The following is a 12,697-nucleotide window of genomic DNA, read 5'->3' on the forward strand; positions in this document are numbered from 1 at the left end:
GCCATGCTGGGGGCCTGACTCACTTAACAGCAAAACAGCAGCAGATCTGCACTGCCACCCATGCTGGGGCTTGACCCACCCAATAAAGTGACTGTAGCAGCTGCACATGGCTGAGCCTTACAACCAGCCAGCCCAAGGGCCAGCCTAGCCTACCTGTGTGCCTGCAGCAAGAGCAACCCCACCACAACAGAAGGGCACACATAGCCCATACAGGGGACATTCCTGGAACATTTGGAAATGGTGACGAGAGGGGAGCACATTGCTGGGCCCCAAAGTCATCACTTACATAAGGCCACATCTGCAAGATTGAGAGACATGGCTTATCTACTCAATACATAGAGATAAGCACAGAGAAGTAGGCAAAATGTGGAGACAAAGGAAGATGTTCCAAATAAGGGAACAGGACAAATTCTCAGAAAAGGAACTAAATGAAACAGAGATAAACAATCTACCTGATAAAGAGTACAGACTAATAGTCAAAGATGCTCACTAATCTTGGGAGAACAGATGAACACAGAACTTCAACAAAGAATTGGAAAATATAAAAAAAAGAACCAATCAGAACTGAAGAATACAATAATAGAAATTAAAAATTCACTAGGGAGAATTAGCAGCAGAGTAGATTACATACAATAAGAGATCAGTTATCTGGATAAAAGAGTAGAGGACATCACCCAAGCCCTGAACAGAAAAAAAGAGTTAATAAGAATGAGGACAGTCTAAGGGACCTCTGGGACAGCATCCAGCCTACTAACATCCGTATTATAGGTGTCCAGGAGAAGAAGAGAGAGACAAAGGGGCAGAGAACCTATTTGAAGAAATAATAGCTGAAAAATTCCCTAACCTAAGAAAGGAAGCAGACATCCAGGCACAGGAACCACAGATAAAGTGGAGAAAAATTGGCACAGATATTAGCTCAGGGCTAATCTTCCTCAAGCAAAAACAAAAAGAGGGAGATTGGCAACAGATGTTAGCTCAGGCTAATCTTCCTCAGCAAAATAACAACAGGGGCAGAGAATCTAAATAGACATTTTTCCAAAGAAGCCATACAGATGGTCAAGAGGTATGTGAAAAGGTGCTCAGCATTACTAATCATCAGAGAAATGCAAATCAAAATCACGATGAGATATCATGTCACATCTGTTAGAATGACTATTATCAAAAAGACAAGAAATAAGTATTGGCAAGGATGTGGAGAAAAAGGGAACCCTTGTGCACTGTGGGTGGGAATGTAAACTGGTGCAGCCACTATGGGTTTCTCAAAAAATTACCAATAGAACTACCATATGATCCAGCAATTCCACTTGTAGGTATTTATTCAAAGGAAATGAAGATACTAACTCAAAAATATATGTGCACCTCCATGTTCATTGCAGCATTATTTACAATAGGAAAGACATGGAAGCAACCTAAGTGTCCATTGATGAATGGATAAAGAAAATGCACTGTGTGTATTTTCATTCATACATACATTCATACATCACTTAATGATGGGGATACGTTCTGAGAAATGCATCAGGCAATTTCATCATTGTGCGAACATTGTAGAGTGTATTTACACAAACCCAGATGGCCTACTACACACCTAGGCTATATGGTATAGCCTATTGCTCCTAGGCTACAAACCTGTACAGCATGTTACTGGACTGAATACTGTAGGTAATTGTAACACAATGGTAAGTATTTATTTATCTAAACATAGAAAAGGCATAGTAAAAATATGCTATAAAAGATAAAAATGGTATACCTGCATAGTGCCCTTACCATGAAAGGAGCTTGCAGGACTGGAAGTTGCTCCAGGTTGAGTCAGAGAGTGAGTGGTGAGGGGATGTGAAGGCCTAGGACGTTACTGTATGCTACTGTAGACTTTATAAACACTCTACACTTAGGCTACACTAAATTTATTTTTTTAAACTTTTTTTCAATAATAACCTTTGCTTACTGTAAGTTTTTTACTTTATACACTTTAAAATGTTTTTTAACGTTTTGACTCTTTTGTAATAACACTTAACTAAAGACACAAACACATTGTACAGCTGTACAAAAGTGTTTTCTTTATTTATACCCTTATTCTGTAAACTTTTTTCTATTTTAAAAGTTTTTTTCTTTTTACTTTTTAGACTTTTATTGAAAATTAAGACACCAATGCATAGATTAGCCTAGGCCTACACAGGGACAGGAACATCAATATCACTGTCTTCCATCTCCACATCTTGTCCCACTGGAGGGTGTTAATATCTTAATATTGCCCACAGGGGCAGTAATACCACAAACAAGCGAGTAATGCATTGTGCTATGACATTACAACAGCTATGACGATGACCAGGCAATAGGAAGTTTTCAACTTCATTACAATCTTATGGGACCACTGTCATATATGCAGTCTGTCATTGACCAAAAGAAACATTGTTTGCAGCACATGACTGTATATACATACATACATACACACACATAATGGAATATTATTCAGCCATAAGAAAGAAGGAAATCTTGCTATCTTACTGTTTGCGACAACATGGATGGACCTTTACGGCATTATGCTAAGTGAAATAAGTCAGAGAAAGAGAAATACTGTATGATCTCACATATATGTGGAATCTAAAACAAACAAAAAACAAAAACAAAACTCATAGATAAAGGGACAGATTGGTGGTTGCTAGAGGCAAGGTTTGGGGAGTGGGTGAAATAAGTAAAGGTAGTCAAAGTTACAAACATCCAGTTACAAAATAAATAAGCCCCAGGGATGTAATGTACAGCATGGTGACTATAGTTAAGAATACTGCATTGTATATTTGAAAGGAGCTGAAAAAGTAGATCTTAAAAGTTCTCATTTGTAACTGTGTGGTGATGAGTATTAACTAGACTTATCGTGGTGATCATCTCACAATATATACAAATACCAAGTCATTATGTTGTACAACTGAAACTAATATAATGTTATATGTCAATTATATCTTAATAAAAAAAGAAGTAAAGGAAGGTATGATGACAATCTTGGATCAAATAGAGACAGAGTATCAGTAGAGATAGAAATTATAAAACAAAGAACCAAATGAAAAATTCACTAAAGGAACTCGACAATAGATTTGAACTGGTGAAAGAAAGAATTAGTAAACTTGAAGATTCTAGGTCAATAGAGATTATCCAGTCCAAAGAAGAGAGAGAAAAAAGAATGAATAAAAAGGAAGAGAGCCTTACAGAAATGTGGGACACCATTAACAGCACCAGCATACACATAGTGAGGGTGCCAGAAGGGGAAAAGAGAGAAAGGAGCAGAAAAATTATTCAAAGAGATAATGGCTGAAAACTTCCCAAATCTAGTGAAAAACATTAATCTACACATCCAGGAAGCACAGCAAACTTCAAGTAGAATTAATACAAATAGACCTATCATACTATAAATGCTGAAAGTCAAAGACCAGGAGATAATCTTGAAAGTAGCAAGACAAAAATGATTCTTAAGTTGTTAATGGAACTCTGATAAGATTAACAGCCAACCTGTCATCAGAAACAATGGAGGCCAGAAGGCATGGGATAACATATTCAAAATGCCTTTTAAAAACCCCAAAAAACTGTCAACCAAGAATCCTATATCCGACAAAGCTATCTTTCCAAAAATGAAGGTAAATATTCCCAGATAAACAAAAACAGAATTTTGTTGCTAGCAGACCCGCCTTACAAGAAATACCAAGAGTTCTTCAGGCTGAAAGCAAGTGACCCCAGATGATGATAATTTTAAATCATATAAGGAACAACAAAGATCATTAGTAAGGTACTGTAATTATAAAAAACAATATAAATGCATATTTCTTCTCCTCTTAACCGACTTGAAAAGCAATTGTATAAAGCAATATGTATATAATGTAATGTTGGACCTATAACATATAGAAATGTAATGTATTTGCCAATAATTGCACAAAGGAGGCCAGTGGGAACAAAGCTGTATTGGGCAAAAGAAATTATTCCAGGTAATAACTTGAATCCATAGGAATAAAGGAAGAGAACTAGAAATGATAAATAGAAATATAGCAAAATATTGCTATAATATGATAAGAATATAGCAAAAGCAATAAATATATACTTGTTCCCTTTCAGTTTCTTTAAAAGTATATAATGTAATAATTAGAACAATACATTATAGGGCTTGTAACATTTGTAGATGTAACATGTATAACAATACCACAAATAGGAAAGAAAAGAGAATAGAACTATATAGGATTTTTATTTCTATATCTCACCAGAATTAAGTTAGTATAAACTGAACCTGACTCTGATAAGACATATATGTTAAGCCCTAGAGCAACCGCTGAGGAAATAATTTTTTTAAAAAAAGTTTAAAAAAAATCATTAAAGAAATTAAAAGTATACATTAAAAAATAGTCATTTAATGCAAAAGAAAGCAGTAACAGGGGAACAGAGGGACAAAAAAAGACAAGATATGGAAGACAGAAAGGAAAATGACAGACATAAATCTGACTATATCAATAATAACATTGAATGGGAGTATATTAAACTATCAAAATGAAAGGGAGAGATTGTCAGACTGAATTTGGAAACAAGATCAAACTATATGCTTTCTATGGAAGATACACTATATTCAAAGACACAAATAAATTGAAAGTGAAAAGATGAAAAAGGTATGTCATGCAAACAACAACAGGAAAGCTGGAGTACCTCCACTAATGTCAGAAAATAATAGGCTTTAAAACAAAAAATGTTACTAGAGATTGAGGGACATTTTATAATGATAAAAGGGTCAGTCCATCAGGAAGATAGAAGAATCATATTTGCAGCTAACAATGGAGCACCAAAATATGTGAAGCAAAAAACATAAATAAAGAGAGAAATAGACAATTCAACATTAATAGTTGGAGACTTCAATACCCTACTTTCAGTCATGGATAGAACAACTAGGCAGAAGATCAAAGAAAAAAAGTAGAAGATTTGAACAAAACTGTAAACCAACTGTACCAAGCAGACACCTGTAGACAACAGAATATGCATTCTTTTAAAGTGCACATGGAACATTCTCCAGGATAAACCATATGCTAGGATATAAAACAAACTTAATAAATTTAAAAGGATTGAAAACCTACAGAGTATGCCTTCTGACCCCAAGGAAATACAATTAGAAATCAATAAAGAAATTTGGGAAACTCAAAGATGCGTGGAAATTAAACAACACATGTCTAAGTCACCAGTGGGTCAAAGGAGAAATTAGAAAATACATTGAGATAAATGAGAATGAAGACACAGTATACTAAAACTTGTGAGATGCAACTATAACAGTCCTTAAAGGGAAATGTATAACTTTAAAATGCCTATATTAAAAATGAAGAAAGATTTCAAATCAATAGCTTAACCTTCCATCTTATGACAATGGAAAAAAGAAGAGCAAACTAAACTTAAAGCAGACAGAAGGAATTAATAAAGACTAGAGAGGTAATTATGAAATAGAAACTGTAAAAACAATAGAAAAAATTAATGAAACCAACAGCAGGTTCTTTGAAGAGATCGGCCAAACTGAAACTTTTTGTCTTGGTTTGACCAAGAAAAAAGAGAGAAGATTCAAAATACTAGAACCAAATGAAAAGGGGGACAGTACTACTGACCTTATAGAAATGAAAGTGGTTATAAAGGAATACTATGAACACTTGTATGCCAATGATTTATATAACTTAGAAGAAATGGATAAATTCCTACAAAGTACTGAAACTGACTCAAGAAGAAATAGACAATGTGAACAGGTGTATAACAAGAGACTAAATTAGTAATAACTGACCATAAAGAAAAGCCAAGACCCAGATGGCTTTACTGCCTAATTCTACCAAATATTTAAGGAATAATTAAGACCAGTTCTTCACAAAGTCTTTCAAAAAATGAAAGAGCATTTTCCAACTCATTCTGTAAAGCCAGTATTATCCTGTACCAAAAGCGTACAAAGACAATACAAGAGAAAACTACAGACCAATATCTGTTCTCAATATGGATGCAGAAATCCTTAAGAAAATACTAGCAAACTGAATCCAGCAATACATAAAAAGAATTATACACTGTGACCAAGTGGCATTTATCCCAGGAATGCAAGGTTGGTTTAACATCCAAAAATGAATTAATGTAATACGCCATATCAATAGAATAAAAAACAAAAACCATATAATCATCTCAATAGACACAGAAAAAGCATTTGACAAAATCCAACACCCTTTCATTTTAAAAACACTTAAACTTAGGAATAGAAAGGAACTTCCTCAGTTTGATAAAGGCAACTATGAAAACCCCACAGCTAACATCATACTTATTAGTGAAAGACAGAGTGCTTCCCCTTAGATCAGGAATAAGACAAGGATGTCCACTCTCACCATTTATTATTAAACATTATACTAGAGATTCTCATCAGGGTAATTAGGCAAGAAAAGTAAAAGGCATTCAGATTGGAAAGGAAGAAGTGAAATTATCTCTATTCACAGATGACATGATCTTGTATATGGAAAATCTAAGGAATCCACTAAAAAACTTTGAACTAATAAACAAGTTCAGCATGGTGGCAGGATACAAGATCAACATACAAAAATCTATTGTGTTTCCATACACTAGGAGTGAACAATCCCAAAATGAAATTAAAAAAACAATTCTACTTACAATAGCATCAAAAAGAATAAAATACTTGGGAATAAATTTAACAAGAAAAGTATAAACCTTGTTCTCTAAAAGCTACAAAACATTGTTGAAAGAAGAAATTAAAGATCTAAATAAATGGAAAAACATCCCATGTTCATGGATCAAAATGATATTAAGATGGCAGTACTCCCCAAATTTATCTACAGATTCAAGACAATCCCTGTCAGAATCCCAGCTAGCTTCTTTATGGAAATTGGCAAGCTGACTCTGAAATTCATATAGAATTGCAAGGGACCCTGAATAGCCAGAATAATCTTAAAAAGAAAATTGGCAGACTAATACTTTCAAATTTCAAAATTTACTACAAACCTATAGTAGTCAAGACAGTATAGCATGGGCATAGAGATAGATATATAAATCAATGAAATTGAATTGAAATGCAAAATAAACCCATGTGCCTATGATTAACTGGTTTTAACAAGGGCGCCAAGGCCATTCTATAGGAAAAGAATAGTCTTTTCAACAAATGGTGCTGAAACAATTGAATAGCATATTCAAAAGAATGACATTAGACCCTGTATTAGTTTCCAGGGCTGCTGCAACAAATTACCACAAACTAGGTGACTTTAAACAACAGAAATTTATTCTCTCACACTTCTAGAGGTGAGAAGTCTGAAATCAAGGTCCCAGCAGAACTACACTTTCTCTGAAGACTCTAAAGGAGAATCCTTTCTTACCTCTTCCAGCTTCTGGTGACTCCTGGCATTCCTTGGCTTGTGACAGCATAACTCCAGTCTCTCCCTTGTCTTCACATGACTTCTTTCCTATGTCCTGTATCAACTCTCCCACTTCTTTCTCTTGTAAGGACGCGAGTCATTGGATTTAGAGCCCACCTAAATTCAGGATGATCTCATCCTGAGATCCTTAACTTAATTACAGCAAAGACCCATTCCAAAGAAGGTCACATTCACAGCTACCATGGGTTAGGATTGGGATGTCTTTTCTCTGAGGGAAGTTGTTCAACTAACTGCAGACCCTAACTTCATGGTAGATACAAAAATGAACTCAAAATGGCTCAAAGACCTAAATGTAAGAGCTAACACCATAAAAATCTTAGAAGAAAACATAGGAGTAAATCTTCATGATCTTAAACTTGGCAATGGATTCTTAAATATGACACCAAAAACATGAGAAACAAAAGAAAAAAATGAATAAATAGGACTTCATCAAAAGTAAAAACTTTTATGCTTCAAAGGACACCATCAAGAAAGTAAAAAGACAACTCACAGAATAGAAAAACTATTTGCGTATATCTGATAAGGGACTTGTTACTAGAATATATAAAGAACTGTTACAACTCGATAATAAAAAGACAACCCAATTTAAAAAGAGCAAAGGATCTGTGTAGACATTTCTCCAAAGGAGATCAAATGGGGCAGTAAGCACATGAAAAGATGTTCTTCATCATTCATCAAGGAAATGCAAATCAAAACCACAATGAGATACCACTTCATACAGACTAGGATGGCTAAAATCAAAAAGTCAAATAATAAATGTTGGTGAGGATATAAAGAAATGGGAATTCTAATACAGTTCTGGCAGAAGTGTAAAATGGTGCAACCACTTTGGAAAACATTCTGGCAGTTTCTCAAATGAGTAAACAGAGTTACCATATGACCTGGAAATTCCTCTCCTGAGTATATACCAAAAGAAATGAAAACAGGTCCACATAAAAACTTGTATATGGAGATTTATAGCAGCATTATTCATAATTACCAAAAGATGGAAACAACCCAACTGTACATCAACTGATGAATGAATGCACGAGTTGTGATATAGCCGTATGATGGAATACTATTCAACCATGGAAGGAATGAAGTACTGATACATGCTACAACATGAATGAATCTTAAAACATTATGCTAAATTAAAGAAGCCAGTCACAAAAGGCCACATATTATATGATTCCATTCTCATGAAATTTCCAGTATAAGCAAATCTGTAGAGGTAGAAAGTACATTGGTGGCGTAGGACTGGGAAACAAAAGGATAGGAGGGTCTTAGTGAAAGATTACAGGGGGTTTTTTTGATATCATGAAAATGTTCTAAAATTGGCTGTGGTGCTAGTACATATCTGAATGTACTAAAAAACTATTAAATTGTACACTTTACATAGTAAATTGTATAGTAGGTGAATTGTATCTCAACAAAGCTGTTTTTAAAAAGAGCCTGTAACGTGATTATTCACTGACTAGTATTTATGACTTATGCATTGCTGAGGCCAGATAGGGTGAGGGAATAGAAAAGGAAAGGAAAGAGAAGTATCTGAGACTTTGCTTTTCTGGTCATTGAGTGAAATGACTGTCAGGGAATTTTTCTTCTCATACTTATTCAGAGAGCTACCAAATAGAAGTGATTCTTGATTCTGAAGACAAGCAACTCATGTGTGTACATTTTAATATACCACTTTCTATTTAAGTTCACTTAACTATAATGGAATTTTTCTCTAAGTTTATAAATAAAATATAAAGGCCTGAATATAATTTCTTTTTTTTCTCTGCCTCCCCTCATTCCCCCCCACCCCCACTTTTTATACTTTAAAGGGAGTTTACACTGGGAGAGTACTTACCCTTCAAGAATTATTGATCCAAGTTGGGAAGTTAAATGCCGAAGCTGTTAGAGGTCAGTGGGCCAATCTTTCTTGGGAATTGCTTTATGCCACAAATGATGATGAGGAACGTTACAGTATACAAGCTCATCCACTACTTCTAAGAAACCTTACGGTACAAGCGGCTGACCCTCCCCTGGGATATCCAATTTATTCTTCAAAACCTCTCCATATACATTTGTATTAGAGCCCATTTTGACTTGTATTGTCATCAAATGAGATCTTTTTATTTTTTCATTCTAGAAAAGTAAGAATCTGATTCCTCATAACTTCCAGGGCCTTTCCTCTCTCCTCCCACGTGCCTGAGAAAAGCTAAGCTCTTTAAAGTTGATTCTCTTAGCTATCTTAATGATTAAAAAAAACCAACTTTATGTCTAATCTCAGAGTTAGAACTAGTTGGCCAATATTTGTGCCCTATGAATTGTGGTGGGCTTTGGTAAATATAAAACATTTGTAGAAGATTGATAATGAATTTTTTAATGCTTTCTTAAATGTGTGGTAGGTGATTTGCCTTACAGAAGTCAACAACTGTATAATTTTTACATACTTAAAAGATATACATATCTGTGTTTTTAAGTAATGATAGTGGATCTCATTGAAGGTTACATAATGTATATATATTTATTTTCAATATAATAAAATTTTATAGTATTTTCACACTTTGTGCTTTTTTTAACATTTAACACAGTCTGAATGTTTTCATATATTCATTTTCTTTTCATATACTTCAATTCAGAAATTTTAAAAGTTTTTAGTAAAATCTCTTCCTTCATTTTCAAGTATCCTTTTGATATATGTGAAAGGAAAAGGATTTATCCCATTCATCATGTGAATACTCATTGGAATTAGCAATGTTAGGGTAGTCTGAGTATGACTGCTAGAGGCCATTCTGTAGATCTGGCTCTTTATGCATTTCTTTTCAACTTTGAATATACTCTGAAGAATGACTTCCAGTAGGACTGCTAGTTACTAGTGTCTTAAGGTATCTGAACCGAAGGCAGAAAGTAATGGGAGGAAAATTTTTCACATGTGATCACAATTTTATTTTCACTCTCTTGCTGTTCATGAAGTTTTTACAGGTACTTATAAGCAGAATGAACAATGAGTCTGTATCAGTTGAGAAATGAATTTCTTTTACCCCTTACTTTATTTCCAACTGAGTTTATAGTAGCCTCCTAGGTTGGTAATACAGCAATACATTCTCTTTAGAAATGATTTTAGAAATTATTTGAAATGTGCCAATTAGGTTTTTTTATTATTATTATTCCATTTATTTAGCATGTGGAACAGTTCAATCAAGCTATGTTAAAGGATAACTTTTTTTGGACTAATTTTCAGTTAATGAATTCATTGAGATTTGTGCATTAGTCTTTTTTTGGAAGCAATATAGTATAGTTATTAAGATAGAGTGTTGTGTTAACATCTGGGTTCATAATATAGTAATCTCAGGCTTACTATTTACATAATTGAGATTTACTAGCCAGACAATTTTATGTATTTTTGTCACCTAGGAAAATTTTCTCATGCCATTAAAAACACTCTATGTAATGATCAGTTTTAATGACTGCATAACATTGATAGATATAACAGTTTATTGGACTATCCTCCAAATAATGGGAATTCTAAATTGTTTAAAGATTTTAATAATGCCCAGCCATGCTTTCCCTTTACCTTGCATCCTCCTCAAACTGCTCCCATGTCTCTCCATTTCATTCATAGCCAGGTTTCCTCTTCTTTCATTTGTCAAATGATTACAGTCTGGATTCCATCTCCACTAATGATTCCATCTTTACCATTCCCCCAAATAAAGTTAGTTTTTATTAAGGTCAGTGTTTACCTTTGTATTGTCAAACCAACCGGCTACTCCTATGTTCTTGTCTTATTTGTTCTCTAAATAGCATTTGACACATTTTGACCACTCCTTGAATCACCTTTTTTGTCTCTTTTGCTTCCCTGACACAAGTATCTTCATTTTCTTCCTCTCTCCCTGGCCACTCCTCAATCACCTTTGCTGCTTTTCCATTTCTACCTGACCACTAAATTTTGGAATTTCTCAACAGTTTGGTTCCAGGGCCCCTCTTCTACATTCACTGTGGACAGTCTCGTCCACACCCAAGATATAAAAGTATCATCAATAAGTTGATGTTCAAATATATACCTACCTCAACCTCTCTTCTTAGCACTGAGCCTGTATATGGAACTTATTTATCTCCATCTGATATAGTCAAACTGACCTTATTGAATCTTCCCTAAAACCTGCTTTTCTGACTTTCACTTTTAGTAATGCTTAGGTAATTCACACCACCCATCTCACAGAGAACAACTAGCAAAGCTAGGCAAAATAATATTTTAAAATCTGCTTAAAGGTATCAGAGAACCAAGAAAACAGTGAAGAATTACATTACCAAGATCCAAGGCAGAATGAAATTTAGAAACTTGAGCTCATCACTTGGGCTGCTTTTCTTCTAGGAGCATTTGCCAGCTCAGGATAAGGTGGTTGAGAGTCTGAGAAACTAAGTAACGCTTTTGACAGCCTTGCTGCTGAGTTAGAGGAATACAAATGGGAGTCCAGGGCTCTCCAAGGAGGGAGGCAGGAACCCTAGTAACTGACCACACATTGGTTTGGGACATCAAGGATTACGTCCTAATTTTATGGTTGAACAAAAAAAATAGATGCAGCTTGAATCTTCTTAGTCCCTAAAACTGGATTAAGGCGGCCCTGGATTTCTGCTCTGCCTAGCCACCACCCAGAGCAAAGGTAAATCTTCTCGGGACTGACGTTTTAAGTTATTTTTGTAATTTTTCATACTTAATGTTGGACAATGTAAAATAAAGCACCTGAGGAGATATGACAACATGATCAAAAATCCAAGAGAAACAATAGACAATAGGAATGGACCCACTGGGGATCCAGATAATGGAGTTGTTAAACACAGGCTAGAACATTATGATGTTTGGTACATTCAAAGATATAAAACACAAGCTTAAGAATTTCATCAGAGAATTAGAAACTATACAGAAGAATTGATAAGTCCCAAACTGATAAGTACGTTAATCAAGTTTAAGAACTCAGTGAATGGATTTGATAGAAACTGGACACAGCTAACGTAAAAATTAGTGAAACACAATTTGGGTCAGAAGTAAATATCTGATATGAAAAATGACACAAAAGAATGGAAAATATTGTAAGAAGATAAGAGACATAGGGTTACCATGAGAAGATCTAACATACAAGTAATTGGAATTCCAAAAGGAGAGGCGAGAGGAAATGGCAGAAGCAACATTTAAGGAGATAATGACTGAGAATTTACCAAATTTTTAAGGGACATTAATCCCTGCAAGATAAATAAAACCACACCTCAACACAGCATGAGAAAGCATGCTAAATAAAGCATGCTAAATAAAACCA

General features: G+C 34.6%; 1 protein-coding gene across 4 annotated transcripts in view; it reads left to right on the forward strand.

Moving 5' to 3' along the window:
* Positions 1 to 9,888, forward strand: part of PCNX4 (pecanex 4) — a 48,160-nt gene extending 38,272 nt beyond the window's left edge. For 3 of the 4 annotated variants that reach the window (XM_046647631.1, XM_046647634.1, XM_046647633.1), the window contains one exon: positions 9,224 to 9,888. In XM_046647631.1, the coding sequence (XP_046503587.1) occupies positions 9,224 to 9,475 (252 nt within the window). In that variant the 3' untranslated portion in view covers positions 9,476 to 9,888. The remainder of the gene's footprint in view (positions 1 to 9,223) is intronic. The other variant, XM_046647632.1, reaches the window with a different exon arrangement.
* Positions 9,889 to 12,697: the final 2,809 nt, after the last annotated feature.

The sequence above is a fragment of the Equus quagga genome, chromosome 20, assembly GCF_021613505.1.
Source record: "Equus quagga isolate Etosha38 chromosome 20, UCLA_HA_Equagga_1.0, whole genome shotgun sequence".
NCBI classification, from domain to species: Eukaryota; Metazoa; Chordata; class Mammalia; order Perissodactyla; family Equidae; genus Equus; species Equus quagga.